We start from the raw sequence: 18535 nt of genomic DNA on the forward strand, positions 1-18535 counted from the left end.
GTGGAAACAATCAATATACAGTGAACTATGACAATCAGGAAAGTATAAGAACTGATGGTCTGCTGGCCAATTAAGATACCATTTCACTATCTTCTCCCGGAATTGTTTTGGTTGCAATCCCATTGAAGAATGGTCTTGTACGGTTGTTGTAGACTGCCTAGAAACGATAAAAGTCAAAACATTTTCATGTATGATGCAACATCTAAGTGGGCTTATTTACAGGAACAAGAATTACAATTTGTATCAGCCAATGATAGAGCGGAAAGGGGGGGCATTTAAATAATATCTGTAATATCAAGTAGAAACCAATTAGTAGAAACCCACGTACAAAGAAAAAAACACGGATGCAGTGAAAAGTGGTTAAAAAAGCTCACACTTAGAATTCCAAAAATTACCTGTGATCCAGTTTTGAGAAGGCAAATCTGCAGCATGGGAATATATAGGTATTATTAGTGACAGTGAGGGGTACTGTGTTTGTATTGTCCAGAAACAATTTCCTATTTAAGCACAAGTCAGGGCTAACAGCAGTTGATTCTTGGTGTAGTTAAGCTGTGCAGGGCCAACAGCAAAAGTCCTCCTGCGCTGGGAGTTAAGGATGGCACACATGGGGCTATGCCACAGCCCTATGAGGTAGGTTAGGTAAAGACAGACTAGTCCAAATCCATATTTTCACCGTTGAATAGGATAATGAATCCTGGCTGGTTTTCAACCCTAGAGTTAAGAACGTAAGAAGCCATGTTGGATCAGGCCAATGGTCCATCCAGTCCCACGCTCTGTTGGTGCATTCACAGTACACTGGCAGCCCAGTCCTAACTTCCATGGCGGTTGGCCATGGCGTGATTGAGGCACCGCTCATCCACTTCCTAAGGGCTTAGGTCCGCTCGCATAGCTCACCGCATGTGGAAAAAGCATAGCTCGCCACATGTGGCACTGTCACCATAGCAACTCCGCTGGAGTGCTCTCCTGGCGCATAGCCATGGCAGAGGCAGCAGGAGGGGAGGGCCATCCCAGGCCCCCGGATTGGCCAGTCCTGGTGCAGGCGCATGGCACATGACAGTCGGGGTGGAGATAGGCACCCCCGGAGAGGCTGACCTCCTGCCCCTCCCAGCCCCCAGACAGAGAAGTGTGCCAATCACAAGACACATGGAGAGAAGTCCTGCGTGCAAGCAAGAAGCCTGGCTCACTGCTGAGGTGGGGAGAGGGAAGGGGAAGTGTGGAGCTGCAGAACTGGCAAATCCCATGGCTGCACCCACCCATTGTCAGAGATCGGTGCCAATGGCAGGCAGAAAGGCAGAGGCATGCACTCCCTGGTGAGCCACAAATAAACAGGAAGCACAAAGTGCAGGAGTCTGCTGCCAAACACACCAGCTGGAATGTGTGTACAGGAACGAGCAGGCAGAGTCCCAGCATGCCACCAAGTCCTGCAGGCAGCCTCCCCCCCAACACAGAGACCCTCCGTGTCACCCTCCGTTTCACGAGGCTGGTGTGGAAGCTTTTCTAGGAGATGTAGAGCAGCAACTGGGTGTTGGGGAGGGGGTTCACCCAGCTTGCGGCGAGAGGGGGTTGGTGAGGCAATTACACGGCTCCTTAAGTGGTTTGCAAGCTTGCGGCAGACCTTATTTTCTGTTCCAACGAGTGTCTATGCGATACGCCAGCATTTTCCTTGCCGTAACTTTACACCTCTCACGGGAGGCATTCCTGGGCTAAAAGGTCTTAGGGAGTTAACTAACGCTGGCCACGCCCCTGGGGCTGCCCCCTCCTGCACCAGCATTGCTTCCTCCACACCAGTTCTGCCACAGGCAGGGCGGGGCGCTGCTCCGCTGGCAGCCATGGGCGGGCATATGCTGAGGTGTCCAAAAACGGCTGCAAGTCCCATTTGCGCTGGCGTGAAGGGAGTTAGAGCGGCGCAACTTGGACTTCTACCGATGTAGCAGTTAGTTTACTTCTAAAGCATTTTCGCCCCCCCTCCCCTTGGGATTGCGCTGTTAATAATGCATTTTACATCTGGATTTTTGCTATTCTTACACAGTAAAATTCAGATGCATAACACATTATATAGTGTAGTGTGAACGCACAATGTGTCACACAGTGGCCAAAAACCAGGTGCCATCAGGAAGTTCACCAGCAGGGCCAGAACTGCAGAAATCCTCCTCCTGTTGCCCCCAAACACCAAGAATACAAAGCATCACTGCCCCAGATATAGTGTTCCATCTACATGTTGTGGCTTATAGCCGCTGATGGACCTCTGATCCATATGTTTATCCAACCCCTCTTGAAGCTTTCTAGGCTAGTAACCTCCGCCACTTCCTGAGGCAGTGAATCCCACGTGGGTGAAGAAGTACTTCTTTTTATCTGTTCTAAGTTTGGGGAGGGACGGTGGCTCAGTGGTAGAGCATCTGCTTGGGAAGCAGAAGGTCCCAGGTTCAATCCCTGGCATCTCCAAAAAAGGGTCCAGGCAAAGAGGTATGAAAAACCTCAGCTTGAGACTTTGGAGAGCCGTTGCCAGTCTGAGAAGACAATACTGACTTTGATGGACCAAAGGTCTGATTCAGTATAAGGCAGCTTCATAAGCCTACAGCTCATTAATTTCATTGACTGCCCACCAGTTCTTGTATTGGGAGAAAAGTACTTCTTCCTTTACCTTCTCTATCCCATGCATAATATAATATAGTGGGTTCAATGCAAGGAGGCGACAACGTTGCAGTGATCACAGCTCTCTTTATTAGTTACTGCATGGTAATGGCTGAACTAGAAGACAGCACAACTGGGCCAATGAGGCAACTATATACAGTTCAAGGTTCCCACGCTAGGACGCCATTGGATCATTCAAAGCAGCAGGGGACCCGTGATTGGAGCAGGGCAGCAGGGATTTGGATCCTGCTGCCCATTGTTCCTGAGTCCTGAAGCTCAGTCTTAAAGGCTCCAATGAGCCAGGCAGAACACTTGCAAATCATAACATTAGTCCACATACACAACATTCCTCCCCCCACCAAGTTTGCAAGTCTTAGCATCCTGGAGGTAGGCAGGCTTGCAGTGCTCCCGCATGGATCACCGGAGTGGGCGGAGGAGGGGTCGCCGATTCAGGCGTAGCGAGGGGAGGGGCCAGTGATGCTAGAGTTTTGGCCAGTGACTCAGAGTCCTAGTGGCCACCAGCTCGATCCTGGGGGTGGAAGCCGGGGCCTCGGATCCAGCCAGCTCGGTCGGTGGAGGTGGCGAAACGGCTGGCTGATTGTTGGGGCTGTAGTCCCTGACCTCATCTACTGGAGCCGTGCGTGACCTCAGGTGATTGATGTGCCGCCTAAGGGTGGACCTGCCATCTGTGTTCACCTCATACAAGACCAACCCTAAAACCCTGGCGACCATGGCCAGGATCCAGGCTGGGCTGCCCCCAAAGATCCTTGCGTAGACCAAGTCCCCCGTATCAAACCCGTGGGGCACCCGGAGCGCCTCCAGCAGCTCCTGTAGGTCCAGGGCTCGGTCCAGGTGCAACTGGTCCAAAAGGGTAGACAACCGCCGGCCCATTAAGATTTCCACCGGACTACAGCCAGTCGTGGTGCAGGGGATAACATGCTGGGCCAAGAGAAACTCGGCAAGACGGACCTCCCAGTCCCCATAGATAATGCGGTGGAGCGATTCCTTAGTCGTCCACACCATCCTTTCTGCCTGGCCATTCGTGGCTGGGTGAAAGGGGGCTGACCTGGTGTGTCTTATCAGGTTCTGGGCACAAAAGTCTTGGAACCCACCCAACATGAAAGCCATCCTATTGTCTGAAATGAGGGTGTCTGGCAGGCCGTGCGTAGTGAAAACCCGATGGAGGGCTCCGATGGCGGCTTGGGAAGAAGTTGACACCACAAGGACCACTTCCAGCCACTTGGAGTGTGAGTCCACGATTAGGAAGAAAGTCTACCCCTAGAAGGGCCTCACAAAATCCAGATGCAGGAGGGACCACGGGTTGCGGGTGGACTCCCAATGTTGTGCGGGGGCGAGAGGTGCTGCTGGTCAGGTCTTCTGGCAGGATTGGCAATGGGCAACCCAAGACTCAATCACATCATCAATCCCGGGCCACCACACATAGCTGTGGTCTCATGCAGCACGGTTAGGACTTGCTGATGCAGGGCTGGGGGCACCACCACCCTACTCTCCCACAGAAGGCACCCCTTGTGGAGAAAGTTCATCCCGGCGGGACGTGTAAGATGTAAAATCCGGGTCCATCCGACTGGTGGGCCATCCCCTCCATGCCCAGTCCAAAACGCAGGAGAGGATCTGGTCCTTGGACGACAGGCAAGCAATGTCCTTAGCATGAACTGGCTGGTCCGGGAGGGACTCAAAGAGGAGGATCTGGTGCGCTGGGGCAGGGGCAGGGTCCCCCAATGGCAGCAGCAGGCAGCTCAGGGCATCCGCGTGACCCATCGCCTTTCCTGGCTGGTACTGGAGAGCGTACTGGTACCTGGCCGGGAAGATGGACCACCACAGGACCTGGGGCAGTCGGGGGTGAATAGTCCGAGCAAAGGTTTATGGTCCATCAGGAAGGACCAGCCATAGAGGTAATCATGAAATTTTTTACCCCCGCCACTATTGCCAGACCCTCTTTGTCAATTTGCACGTAGTTGCGCTCCAGTTTTTGCAAAGTCCTTGAGTAATAAGCCACTGGGACATCACGGCCATCTGGCAGCAGATGGGCCAAGATGGCACCCACCCCACAGGGAGAAGCGCAGGCCAAGACGACAGGCAGCCACTTGTCAAAGTGTGCCAGTAAGCTATTTGAAGTTAGAAGGTCCCTTACTGCCTAGAAGACAGCGGCTTGCAGGTGGCCTCAAACCTAGGGAGCCCTCTTGTCCAGAAACCGGTGAAGGGGCTCGGCCATGGCCGCCTTGTGGGGAGGAAGGCATGGTAGAAATTCAAGAGGCTGAGAAATGCTTGTAGCTCTGCCTTGTTGGTGGGGGCCGGTGCGTCGCGGATGGCCCAGATCTTGTCTTGCGCTGGGTGGATCCCGCTGGCGTCCACTGTGTAGCCCAGAAAGTCAGTTTTTGGGACCTCCAGAAGGCTCTTTTCCCTCTTTACCATCAGCCCGGCTGAGTCGAAACGCTGGAGCACTGCATGGAGACGGAAGGCGAACTCCTCCTCTATGGCTGCGGCAATCAGCACATTGTTGAAGAACGGCTGGACCCCGGGGATGCCTTTTAAAAGAGAGTCCATCAAGTTCTGAAAGATCCCCGGGGCCACGCTGACCCCGAACTGGAGGTGGTTGACTCAGAAAGCACCCTGGTGCGTCACGATTGTTTGGGCCTCGGCCATGGCGGCGTCCGCTGGAAGCTGCTGGTACGCCTGGGCCAGGTCCAATTTCCCAAAAATCTTGGCCCAAGCTAGTGAAGCAAGCACATGGCTGACCACAGGGACCAGGTAGGCATGGTCAGGCAAGGCCCTATTTGTTGTGCATTTGTAGTCTGCATAGATGCGGATGCTGCCGTTCGGCTTCACTGGGGTAAGGATGGAGGTCTCCCAGCATGCGTTGGAGACCGGCTCTAAGACCCCTCATGCCACGAGGCAATCCAGTTCCTCCTCAATGGTAGGTTTAAGTGCAAAGGGGATGTGCCGGGCCTTCAGCCTTATGGGCTGTATGGTGGGGTTCAGCTGCAGGGATACCGGAGGGCCGGTGTAAATCCCCAGGGTTCCATTGAATACAGCTGGAAATTCCCCGCAAATGTGCTGAAATCCATGCTTGCAGGGGCCTGGTGGACGCCGGTTACCCAAATCCCTAAAGGATCGAACCAAGACTGTCCCAATAAACTACAGAGGGCCTTGTTGACGACTAGCAATGGCAGGGTCCCCTCCTACTGTCCATATTTTACCCTGAAGAACCCGACCCTTGTATGGCAAGCTCCTCTTTCTGGAAGTCCCGAACAATTACCAGAGAGGGATATAGGCAGGGCCCCCCTGAGGTGCGGGTCCAGTCTAAGGGTAGGGCAGATTCTAACCATGCTCAGTGCGCGCAGGGGGCGGAGGGCAGAATGCGGCGCCACCACAGATGGGAAGGGCGGCAGCAGCATTTTACTGTCCATCAGCTGATCGGTAGGGGGGGCGCGACAGGTGGCGAGGGAGCAGCGTTATACTGCCTATCAGCTGATCGTGGAGGGGCAGCAGTGTTTTACTGGTGATCAGCTGATCAGCGGTGGTGGGCAGCTTTAAAGAGGCCTGGAAGCCTCTTGTGACATCATTCTGGGCTTCATGCCCCCGCCCCACCTAAAAATTTATCTGCTTCCCCCCCACACCATTTTTTTTCTGGCTACGGGCCTGCCTTAATCGTTTTAGTTGCCCTTTTCTGCACTTTTCCCAATGCAATAATATTTTTTTTTGAGGTACGGTGACAAGAACTGTACACAGTATTGCAAACGACACAGCACTATAGATTTATAAAAAGGTAAAGGTGGTCCCCCTGTGCAAGCACCAGTCGTTTTCGACTCTGGGGTGACGTTGCTTTCACGTTTTCACCGCAGATTCTTTACGGCGTGGTTTGCCATTGCCTTCCCCAGTCATTTATTTATACATAGGCTTCATTATGCAGGGTGAAGGCGATTTGTTTTGAATCCCCTTCATCATATTCCCTGGCATAGCATTTATCTTTTTTATTGCAGTCCCGCACTGAGTCGACCTTTTCAATGAGTTATCTAACAGGACTCCAAGATCTCTCTCCTGGTCAGTTATGGCTAGCGGGACCCCATCAACTTATATTTATAGCTGGAATTTTGGCTCCATTGTGCATTACTTTGCACTTGCCCATGTTGAACCTAATTTGCTACAGCTGTTGCCTACTCGGCCAGCTTCGACAGATCCCTCCCTAGCGCCTCACAGTCCTTCCTGGTTCTCACAGCCCGAACAATTTAGTGCCATCTGCAGCCTTAGCCACTTCACTGCTAACTCCCAATGCCAACTGATTAATGAACAGCAGAAGGGCGGGGGTCAGGCCTCAGCATAGGGTTGCCAATTCCCAGGTGGGAGCAGGGGACCCCCGGTTTGGAGGCCCTCCCCCTGCTTCAGGGTCATCAGAAAGTGGGGGGAGGGGAGGGAAATGTCTGCTGGGAACTGTATTATTCCCTTTGGAGATTTATTCTCATAGAAAATAATGGATAATTGATCCGCGGGTATCTGGGGCTCTGGGGGGGCTGTTTTTTGAGGTAGAGGCACCAAATTTTCAGTAGAGCATCTAGTGCCTCTCCCCAAAATACCCCCAAGTTTCAAAAAGATTGGACCAGGGCGTCCAATTCTATGAGCCCCAAAAGAAGGTGCCCCTATCCTTCATTATTTCCTATGGAAGGAAGGCATTGAAAAGGTGTGCCGTCCCTTTAAATGTGATGGCCAGAACTTCCTTCCGAGTTCAATTATGCTTGTCACAGCCTTGATCTTGGCTCCGCCCCTAATGTCTCCTGGCTCCACCCCCAAAGTCCCCAGATATTTCTTAAATTGGACTTGGCAACCCTACCTCAGCAACCTGTAGGGTAGCCAATCCCCAGGTGGGGGCAGGGGATCCCCCGGTTTGGAGGGCCCCCCCCCGCTTCAGCGTCGTCAAAAAGCGGGGGGAGGGGAGGGAAATGTCTGCTGGAAACTCTGTTATTCCCTATGGAGATTTATTCCCATAGAAAATCATGGAGAATTGATCCGCGGGTATCTGGGGCTCTGGGGGGGCGGCTGTTTTTCGGGGTAGAAGCACCAATTTTTCAGTATAGCATCTAGTGCCTCCCCCCAAAATACCCACCAAGTTTCAAATAGATTGGATCAGGGGGTACAATTCTATGAGCCCCCAAATAAGGTGCCCCTATCCTTCATTATTTCCTAGGGAAGGAAGGAATTGAAAAGGTGTGCCGTCCCTTTCAATGTGATAGCCAGAACTCCCTTTGGAGTTCAATTATGCTCGTCACAGCCTTGATCTTGGCTCCACCCCCAAAGTCTCCTGGCTCCACCCCCAAAGTCCCCTGGCGCCACCCCCAAAGTCCCCTGGCACCACCCCAAAGTCTCCTGGCTCCACCCCCAAAGTCCCCTGGCGCCACCCCCAAAGTCCCCTGGCTCCACCCCCAACGTCCCCAGATATTTCTTAAATTGGACTTGGCAACCCTAGCAACTCGTAGGCTGGGTTGTGGCCAGAGTTGGAACAATCAACGCCGAGCCTGCGGGCGCTGGGACCGAGGAAGAGTCCGAGAAAACGGTCGGCGCTAGGACCCGGCGACCGGGGATGTGGTAGGGCCCGCGGTGGCTCCAGGCGCGCTGCTCCTTTGTCGGGGCGCGCCTTGTTGCGCTGGCCGAGCAACTGAAGGTTGGAAGGGACGCGAGCAGGCAAGTGAGCGTTAGTCGTGCCCTGGCCGAGCAAGGGGCTGGCGGGTGACAGCGGAGGAGAGGGAGGGCAGAGGCCTGGCTGCTGGTGCAGGAGCCAGGACGGAAAGGCAGAGCGCCGCCCCGCCGCCCTCCTCCATGCTGTTGTCCTCAGGTGCCAACCAGCTGTCTGGCTCCTCCTCGGCGTGGGGCCAGGAAAGGCTCCTCTCCATTTCGGGTTGATAATGGCTCCTCTGTTGTGCCCGCCCCTCCACCCCAGAAGCTCCTCGGTGGGATTGAGTCCGTCATCTCCTTTTGCACCCAACAGTTTGTCCTGATTCAGCTGCAGGGCAGAGAGCGATGGGATCCCCTTTCCTTCCCACGCCGCCCGTGGCGGGCCAGCAAAAGGCCAGGCTGAATACAAAAGCCACATCGCTATTTATTTATTTGTGAAAGAAACCAGTATGTGAAGAACACGTGCAGCGATTGGTGCATGCCGGGGCTGTCACTATGTGGACAGTGTCAGGAGCTTAGGGTTGGTCTGGTCTGGTCTCTCGATTTAGCCTCACAGTCCTTGAAGAAGGGCCCTTTGGGCATGTCCCTGCCTTCTTCTCAGTAATAATTCACCGCTTGGGAGAGGGCATGTAGAATAGTTAACCTGAAAAGGTTCTTGGGAAGATGGAGGAGAGGAGATTGCCAAGGACTGCGTAATAGCCTGGCGATGGTTTAACTGCTTTAATGCCCTGCGTCTGAAAGGACAGAGCAGAACAGTGTGAGGCTTAGAGGAAGGCAGGAAAATATCAGCAGTCTTTTTCTGCATAAGTGAAAAATCTTTAATTTAGCAGGGAGAATTGTGATCCTGAAAGGGCAAGAGAAAAAAAGTGGTTAGTTGTCTGCAGTCCAGTATAAAGAATAAACTGGTGAGGTGTAAATAATCACAGGAGGTGGGGGGGAAACTAAAAAGTTACTTAGAACTTGTGGGACTCATTGCTGTGGGATTACCCAACATCATTGGCATGCCTAGGTTAAAAAAAAACCCATGACAAATGCTCTAATAATGCCTGCGTAATGGAATGACCCCCAAGATTATAGAGCTTTATAAAAATTGTAGCGCTACATGGAACTGCTTGGCTATGTGGTTCTTTGCCAGGCGGGAGGACCATTCATTTTTCATCGGCCTACTTATTCCAGAGCCATTTGCCATATGCAGAGACTTGCTTGCAACACAGAAAGTGTCTGCAGAGAAAATAACACCCACAGATTTTAGGGAAAGCAAAAAAAAAAAAACCTCCCCGTAGCTGCTAGCAAACCTGGCCTAGTGAGACATTCCTGTATGACCCCAAATGCTGTGAAAAGCTAGGCCCTGAATATGCATAAAATCCATCCATATAGTCTACTCTGAGAAAATGTTACCAGGACTCAGCTCCTCTGTACCCCTGCTGTACTTGTGGTTTTCTGGAAGCATTTTTGTTGAGGCATTTTTATTGAGGTGGGAAGAAAACGCAAGGTCTGATGTCTGCTCCAGGGGAAAGTGTAAATATCAGCAGCCTGGTTCTCCGTGCCCAGCCTTTTGCCATTGCACTGGTTAGTAGCAGGTGATGTGGAAGAAAGGGTGCCAAGCAATCTTGCTAGCCTTATTAGATCTCCCCCCCCCCTTTTTTTTTTTTTTTGCTGAAGTATCTCTCTCAGCCTCTTCTTGTGGGTAGGGTATTGGCTAGAAGGACAAACAGGATCTTGAGCTAGATGGTCATATTTATGGTCACATAGGTCAGTGTGTATGATGTTCCTATGTGCACATCTACATTTGGTGCCTAAAGACATGGGGGCATGATGAGCCTGTATATTCTTATTTGCATACTTTGGCGCAGAGGTGCTCCCCAGATTTCATTTCTTTCATCAATGTTTTTGCAGCTCTTCAACCGGCAGGATGTTGGCGCTACAAAGCTACTGTGAGGGGAATGAGTCTCTGACCCGAGCATGGGCTCAGCAGGGGTTTCACCCCTGTTTCTACTTCACACTGGTGCCTGCAGTACTGCTCAGCATCTGTCTCCTGTTAGGTGCTCTGCAGTATGTCTGTTACGCCCGGTTCAGTCGCACCATGGAGCCAAAGTATATTCCACGTTCCCGCCTGTACTACATACAAGTCCTCTTCTCCCTGCTACTTGCGCTGCTGCCCTTTGTTGATTTGCTGTGGCAAGCATTGGGCATGCGGCAACTCCATGGTTATGTGGTGCTATATGCCTGCCTTTCCGCTGTGAGCTGGGCCAGTTCAGTTGGGCTGCTGCACTTGGAACGCACCAGGGTGATGGTGCAGGACCGAATCCGAGGCCATGGAGCTATCCTGCTCTTCTTCTGGGCACTGGCTTTTGCTGCTGAGAACCTGGCCTTCGTCTCATGGAACAGCCCTCTCTGGTGGTGGGGCTTAGAAAACACCAACCAAAAGGTAAGTCAGCGGGAAGTTTAGAGAGGAGACCAGAATCATGCTGCCTGTCTGGTGCTGTAGTACAGGAACTTTGCACTGTGTGCATGGGAGACACACCACTGCACTAAAAACAAGGCATTCCCACGCAGATTGCACTGTTTGTGCTAGCCTGGCTGTGGTCTTCATCAGGCAAGTGCATGGGAAGAGGATCACCATGGTCTGAAGGACCCAGCAAAGATAAAAGAGGCGGAAGCATCTCATCTGGTCTCCTGAACAGGCATCCAAGTGGGAGTTGGAGAAAGAGTTGTGAACCAGTGCACGAGTGCGGTGAAGATTCTCTTACCAGTGATAATAAAAACATTTCCCAAGGAAAACTACAGATAATCTAGATCAAATCAAATCAAATTTTATTCTTATATCCCGCCCTCCCCCGCCAAAAGGCGGGCTCAGGGCGGCTCACAGACATGGCGTGCCATGATTTAGTTAAAACAGATAAACAATACTTTAAATATGGTACAGTTACATAAATTAATTAAAATAAATAAAAATAGGTGCTATAAATTCTATCAATCCCAGTTACATCGTATCATACATCAGTTTCAATTATACATAAGATGGCTAAAGTTGCAATAATTTAATCAGTTCGGTCTGGTCCTAATTCAAATGCGAGCTGAAAAAGAGAGGTTTTGCAAGCCCTGCGGAACTGGTTCAGGTCCCGCAGGGCTCGCACCCCCTCTGGAAGTTGGTTCCACCAACGAGGGGCCATTAATGAAAAGGCTTGCTCCCGTGTTATCTTCAGTCTGGCCTCTCTTGGCCCAGGGATTTGTAGGAGGTTTTGGGAGCTCGATCTCAACGCTCTCCTGGGGATATAGATGAGATCCAGCTGTGGGTAAATGGAGAAGAAGCCTTTAGAAGTTGCAGGACCATCCGGAAGTCAGCAGGTGAGGCTTTACTTGCCATGGGGATTCAGTGATTGGAAAAGCCTGACCTGCTGATTTTCTGTCTGTCATGCAGAACTTAAACACACAGAGCCTCTGTCCATGAGAAAGGGTCGACCTCAGTGTGGTGGGCATTCCAATATATATCCGTGTTATCTGTGAGCAAAGAGAAATCTTCAACTACTCCATGGAAGCTCTGTTGCCTTGCCAAACAGAAACAAGCATCCCAGCCTTTCCACTGGGCCCAGCTGTCATCCTTGTCCTGGTCTGGATGATTTTGAAATAGGAAGGAGGGAGTCTAGTCTACAGTTTTTAGAGAAAACAACCTAGGGAAGAAGTTGATAGAATGGTGCAAGCATGCACTAGCTGCTGCTGCTGTTTGCAGGTGCCTGATGGTGCTTATCTTTTTTCCTCCCCGCCTGCTCTGTTCAGCACACTTTTGCTGAGTCACTGTGGGCAAGAGAAGGGCATGTGTGTGTGTGTTTATGCATGCATACTTACATATGCACTCAAGGGAAGATACTGTTTTGCTGAGTCATTTCAGCAGGACTTTTGCCAATGTCTTGGCACAAGGCCCTGGCTAAAACGTTTTCTAGCAATAAGTCTGAGATTTCCAATTTCCTTACACGGATAATCCGTTCACCTGGCCTCCTTGAAGCAAGATGGAAGAACTGATCCCATCCCACAGATTCTTTTAAGATATTACATTTTTATCTCACCCTTTATTTATTTAAAGAACGTGTGTGCTCCTTCTGCAGAACCTGCTCATGGTAGCTCACGTCTAACACAATAAAAACCAAACACGCCAGTTAAAAATGACAGCTTAATAAGAAGAGGTTAGAAAGGCCAAGATGTAAGAACATAATCAATCGTCAAAGGAATTTAGAGCGGCATACCTGGTTTCCCATGTGAGGTAGGCTGAAGGAGTGTGTGACCCAAGGTTACACAACGAACTTCATGGCAAAGTGGACGTTTTCCCCATTTGTAATCTGAAACTCTAAATATGACACCACGGGGGTTCTCATCTAGGTAAGCGATCAGGGAACACAATTCCTCTATGCCAACAAATAAAAATGCCCAAAGGCAGGACTTTTTTTGTAGAAAAAGTCCAGCAGAACTCATTTACATATTAGGCCAGACTCCCCTGATGTCACCATTGTTTTGCACAGGGTTTTTTTTGTAGAAAAAGCTCATCAGGAACTCGTCTGCATATTAGGCCACCCCCACCCACCCCGACACCAAGCCAGCCGGAACCGCATTCCTGTGTGTTCCTGCTCAAAAAAAGCCCTGCACAAAGGGTGCTTTTGACCCTGCATTTGGTGTAAGAAGATGGGTATAACTTTTGGAAAATCTAATGGGGTGGGATTCTGTCAGCATTGTGCTACACCCTCTCATTTCAAATATTTGATGTATGAATTAATTTCCCACTGCTTCCAGCCCTGCTTTATGGTCTCTTTCCCTCTCCTCAATCTAAAGAACAAATGGCTTGACTTTATGTAATTATGCCCTTGTAGTCATTTGCAATCTATTATCACAACTACTGAGGTCCTCTTTCTCTTGCCAAGACCCAAGACCTCTAGGCACATTGGCTGCCTGTTGGTGCAGTCTAGAAGGATCCAGTATATGTAGCCGGCACTGAGAATCTGAGGGTCTTCAGCGTCATCCAGCTCTGTTTGTTTCCAGGCACTATGGAACTGATTTTATATTAAAATATTTTAATTCCGTTTTTCAGTACAAAGCCGTCACCAAGCTTCCCCAGTTTTATCTGTGATGGGTGGTAGAGTCTGGATACTGATGAGTTGCTGACAGTTTGTTAAAATATTTCAGGAACTCCAAAACCCCTTTTGTAAGGTTTTTTAAAATTAATTTTTAATTACCCCAGACAAAAAGAAATATAACAAAAGATTGTAACCAGTGTTCCCTCTAAGCTGAGTTAGCATGAGCTAGCTGGCAGTTTTTTAGCCTCCAGCTGACACATTTTTGTCTTAGCTCAGAAAGGATGGCCCCAGAGCAAGCTAATTTATGCAGTAGCCAAATCGCTTGCTCGCAACTTTAATGCTAGTAGCTCACAAAGCAGAATTTTTGCTCACAAGACTCTGAACAGAGAAAAAAAAATCCCCCTTACTAGGGAGCTGCAGCACTGTCCAAAACCCAAACAGGAAGTCCTCTAAAAAAAAAAATTGTAATGTCCTCAATCCACTAGATTTCTGAAAATGGGCATTTATCCTTCCAGTGTTGTAATAGTCTTTTAGCAACAGTAAGGGCATAGAGGGTCCGTTTTATTTGACCATCAGTCTCAAGGAGACAGGCAAATAGTTTAAAAGTATGTAAACATTCTGAAAATATCAATGAATATTGTAACACAAAACTGATATGAGTAATTATTTGCTCTCCAAAAGACAATAACTGGAGAGGCCCAAAGCATATGTTTAAGAGACATGGTGTTGTATACAGCTCCCACAGTTAGACACTTCTTCATGTGTTTGTTTGTCTGGTTTTTTGCATCTGACCTTCGATCAACTCCCCCAGGTGCAGTTCAGTCTGTGGTTACTACGCTACATCTGCACTCTCACGCTCTTCACCTTAGGGATGAAGGCGCCTGGGCTGCCCCGGAAGCCCTATATGCTGCTGATTAATGAAGATGAACGTGACGTGGAAAACAGACAGGTGGGCTTCTGTTTCCCTAAAAGCCTGTTCTATGTCTGTCTCTTTTATGCTTACCAGCAGGATGGCGTGGGAGCCAAGAGCATCCCTTTGTAAGGAACAGGAATTTTTTGTTTTCTCCCTAACTGCCGTTTTGAAGAAGGCCCTACAGTTGCCAGAGGAAGGCGTGTCAAAAGTCTAGGATGGACTCTAAATCCGGAGCGTGCATTGCAGCTGACAGATATGCCTCTAAAAATTGCCTCTAGTTTGCAAGGGATGCACGCCCCGCCAATTAATCTGTGGCTCTCCCACATGAATCAACATGTCCTACCAGTATTTGTGTGTAGTAAGGGTGTGGAGGACTACCACACAGGCCATTTTTGCAACATCATGGCAGCGACTAGTACGTGCTCTAGTTCTCAGATCTGGAGCAGAAAAAAAGATGGTGGCCTGTGCTGTACTATTTTTGCACATGGAGTCCTCCAGCTTTTCTCTCTCACGTAACCCGTTCCAATTCCTGGGGAAATAATTCCTGTCGTCAGTGGAGCTCCACTGACAGAAGACACCGAAGGAACTGGTTCCCTCCCTTCCCTCTCCAGCCCTTCTGCTTGTATGATTGTTTTTGCAGGCAGCTCTTGCAACCTCAGGAACAAACGTCTTCTGAGCTGAAAGAGATATAGCAGTGGATTGGAAGAGAATGCAGTGAAATCAGTGCGTGGATGATAGGGTGAAGGCCAGCATGTGGTCAGGGATGCCACCCATAGTCTAAAGGGAGGGTGTGGCTTAGTAGTAGAGCATATGGTTGGCACGCAGAAGGGGCCAGGAATTAGATTAGTCCCTGGCATCCCCAGGTGAACAGATCACAAGCAGAAGGGCAGAGGCAGTAGAATCTTCACTGGAGATCCTAGAGTGCTGCTGCCAGAAGAACACATGGACTAAGGGCCTGGTCTGGGGTGAGGTTGCTCAGAAACTCCTGTTGCCAGCCTCAGTTAGGAGAGGGCTAGCAACAGTGGGAATTAGAGGAGGACAAACAGGCAGCATGCTGTAGGAAGAATTCTCTAAAGGGGTGGGGCAAGCAGTACAGAAACTGGCTGATAAAGCCAGTCTAGGAATGCAACGCTTGCTGAGAGATGCAATCAAATTATGTTGAGACGCAACTTTCTGGCAGCTCTCCCCTTTTATATAGGTTTCTGGGAACAGCAACATAATTCAGATCTGTTGCAGTTATTTTTTGTTGTTGTTGTTCAGTCGCACAGTCAAGTCCGACTCTTTGTGACCCCATGGACAAAGTCACGCCAGGCCCTCCTGTCTTCCACCATTCTCCGAAGTCTGCTCAAATCCGTGTTTGTTACATCAGTAACGCTGTCCAGCCATCTCATCTTTTGCCGTCGCCTTCTCCTTTTGCCTTCTGTCTTTCCCAGCAGTTATTGCTGGTATAATATACTGAATACTTAAAATGAACAGTTATAGTGCTGATAGTATTATTTATTAACGGCACTGGATTTGACAGAACAAAATTGGAGTGTAGTGGCACCTTTTTAAGACCAACAAAGTTTTATTCAAGGTATAAGCTTTATTTGTGTGGATTTGACTGTTGTTGTTTTTTTTAAGTTATTGTAGCCAAGGCATGAAAGAAGGGCAACATACCGTAATTTGAGCTAGATGTTAATCTGATAGGCTAATATCTAATGAAGGGGATTTTAAGTATGGGCTAAAGCTGAAAATAGTTGAACATTAATTGTTAGAGACTTTCTTATATCAATGATAAAATCCAGCAGATGTGAATGATCCCCGGCAGGTGGCAGTGTGGCTCTCTGCTGGATTGTGCATTGATTAACCCTTTCAAAGAGGTTGAGGCAGTCCTGTGTTTCCGTGTGAGGCTTCCCTCCAGTCTTCCTTTCCTACTAGACTGATACCTTTACCGGCTTGGACAGTAACCAGCCAACAGGTCACACTGGTGTGAACAGGCTAATTCACTGCTGGGAGTTGGGGACTGTCCCAGGATGCTTTTATAAAGCTTGAATTCTGCATTCAAGCAATCTAGTTTCTGTGCTTAGAAAGAGCGTGTTCATCTCAATATTATAGAAAAATAAAACAGTTTCACATTTTCTCATTATACATAATTCTTCATGGAAGCTCCCTAGGGCCATCTGCCTGACCCCTGTTGGAAGCTGTGTACATTAATTAGTGTCTTAACGGACATTGGAGCAAATCTTACAATGGTAATGATGCTAACCGATGGAGTCAGCAATTCCATGTTAGAAGCCTGGCCAGACTTACAACTCTTCAGTAGTTTTTTCCTTGCACCTGTATAGTTTTAAATACCTGATGGCCTCAAGGTTATTAGTTTCATAAAGTATATTTAAAAGAATCTGGTACTTACAACCTGATTTCTTAATATAGGCTAGGCATTACTAATAAGAAAGATGATCAGCATATATAAACAAGTGTTTTTCCAGGATAATTTGACCATCATAGTAAGCATTGATTGTTGAATGTGCCTTAAAATGGAATCAACTATTTCCATATCTTGAAATAGTTTGAGAATGTTGGGCGAGTGTGGAGTCTCCATGGTTCCAGTGCTGGGGATTATTCTACTTCATGTGGTAGGAGCTGGAGACTGTGTACTCTGCATAAGTCCAAATGTTGGAAGGGGTTTTATAGACCATCTAGTCCAACCCCCTTCTCAGTTCAGGAATCTAAAGCTAGAGTATTCCTGATACATGGCTGTCTAGCTTTGACATGGAAGCCTCCACTAAAGTAGGGCCTCCCCATTGGTTCCAATGTTGGATGGCTCTCGCAATTAGCAGGTTACTCTTAATGTTCAACTGAAACCTACCATGTTGTACCTTAATCTGGTCTCACCTTCAGGATCAGCAAAGAATAAGTCTTTGCCCTCTTCCATTAACACCCTATAGATGTTTTAAGAGCAGGACCACATCTCTTTCTAGTCTTCGTTTCTCCGGGCTAATATACTCAGTTCCTTCATCCTTCCCTTGCAGGAGTTGTTTTTGGACCACTGGTGAACTTGTTGCCCTTATCTAGGCCTGCTCCAATTTGTCTATATCTTTCTTGGGCGTTTTCACACTGACCTTCAAGTGGCGCGACCACCCTCTTCACACCGGAGGATCTGCGCGGATTTCGCACAAGAAGCGCCGGCGCACCCAAAAGAGCCGGCAACTTCCGTCGCGAAACCCGCTCAAACGGAAACCGCCAAGAAGCAGGAAAACGTTTGAGCGGCTTTTGCGACGGAAGTCGCCGGCTCTTTTGGGTGCGCCGGCGCTTCTTGTGCGAAATCCGCGCAGATCCTCCGGTGTGAAGAGGGTGGTCGCGCCACTTGAAGGTCAGTGCGAAAACGCCCACAGTATTCCAGACATGAGGTCTGACCAACATGGAACAGAATGGAACTATTAACATCTTGTGACTTGGAATTGTACTTAATACAGCCTACAATCATATTAACACTACTTGCAGTGGCATCACACTGACAACTCACATTTAGCTTGTGACAGAATGCAATCTCAGGATCTTTTGCCCAAGAACTACTGCCAAGCCAGTTATTCCCAATTCTATATATCTGCATTTAACTTCTTGATTAAATGCAGATGATCAGATCTTTTGTTGTTTAGCCAGTGCTCTCGTTCATTCCTCCACCTTCTGAAAATATGGCACCAGGAGTTTCTTTTTTTTTTCTTTTTTTTTAATTTCAATTTTATTGTTAAAAAAAAGTTACAAACAAGAACTTAAATAACGCTTATACAAAAGTTATATCAAAGTTGCACCAGGAGTTTCTTGAACATCCCACAGTTAGTGGACTTGTCTCCCAGGAGATGTCGGGGAGGGACGGTGGCTCAGTGGTAGAGCATCTGCTTGGGAAGCAGAAGGTCCCAGGTTCAATCCCCGGCATCTCCCAAAAAGGGTCCAGGCAAGTAGGCGTGAAAATCCTCCGCTTGAGACCCTGGAGAGCTGCTGCCAGTCTGAGAAGACAATACTGACTTTGATGGACCAAAGGTCTGATTCAGTATAAGGCAGCTTCATATGTTCATATGTCAGGATAGTTTTTGCCTTCCTGGATCATCTGTAAATTTTCTGTACACATTCTTTCTTTGGTTCAGCAATAAACTCCAACCACAATAATGTTCTTTCTAGTCTTTCCATTTATTTTTACCAAATCCTCCCTACAAGGCAGCCTGTTCATAGTCTTGGATTTCCATGCAGATGTCCACATGTG

General features: G+C 48.9%; 1 protein-coding gene across 1 annotated transcript in view; it reads left to right on the forward strand.

Annotated features, from left to right (window-relative positions):
* Nucleotides 1–10178: 10178 nt before the first annotated feature.
* Nucleotides 10179–18535, forward strand: part of ABCB6 (ATP binding cassette subfamily B member 6 (Langereis blood group)) — a 45926-nt gene continuing 37569 nt past the window's right edge. The window contains exons 1-2 of the mRNA XM_060262173.1: nt 10179–10744; nt 14191–14328. Coding sequence (XP_060118156.1) covers nt 10229–10744; nt 14191–14328 — 654 coding nt within the window. The 5' untranslated portion in view covers nt 10179–10228. The remainder of the gene's footprint in view (nt 10745–14190; nt 14329–18535) is intronic.

This window comes from Heteronotia binoei, chromosome 21 (assembly GCF_032191835.1).
Source record: "Heteronotia binoei isolate CCM8104 ecotype False Entrance Well chromosome 21, APGP_CSIRO_Hbin_v1, whole genome shotgun sequence".
Classification (NCBI taxonomy): Eukaryota; Metazoa; Chordata; class Lepidosauria; order Squamata; family Gekkonidae; genus Heteronotia; species Heteronotia binoei.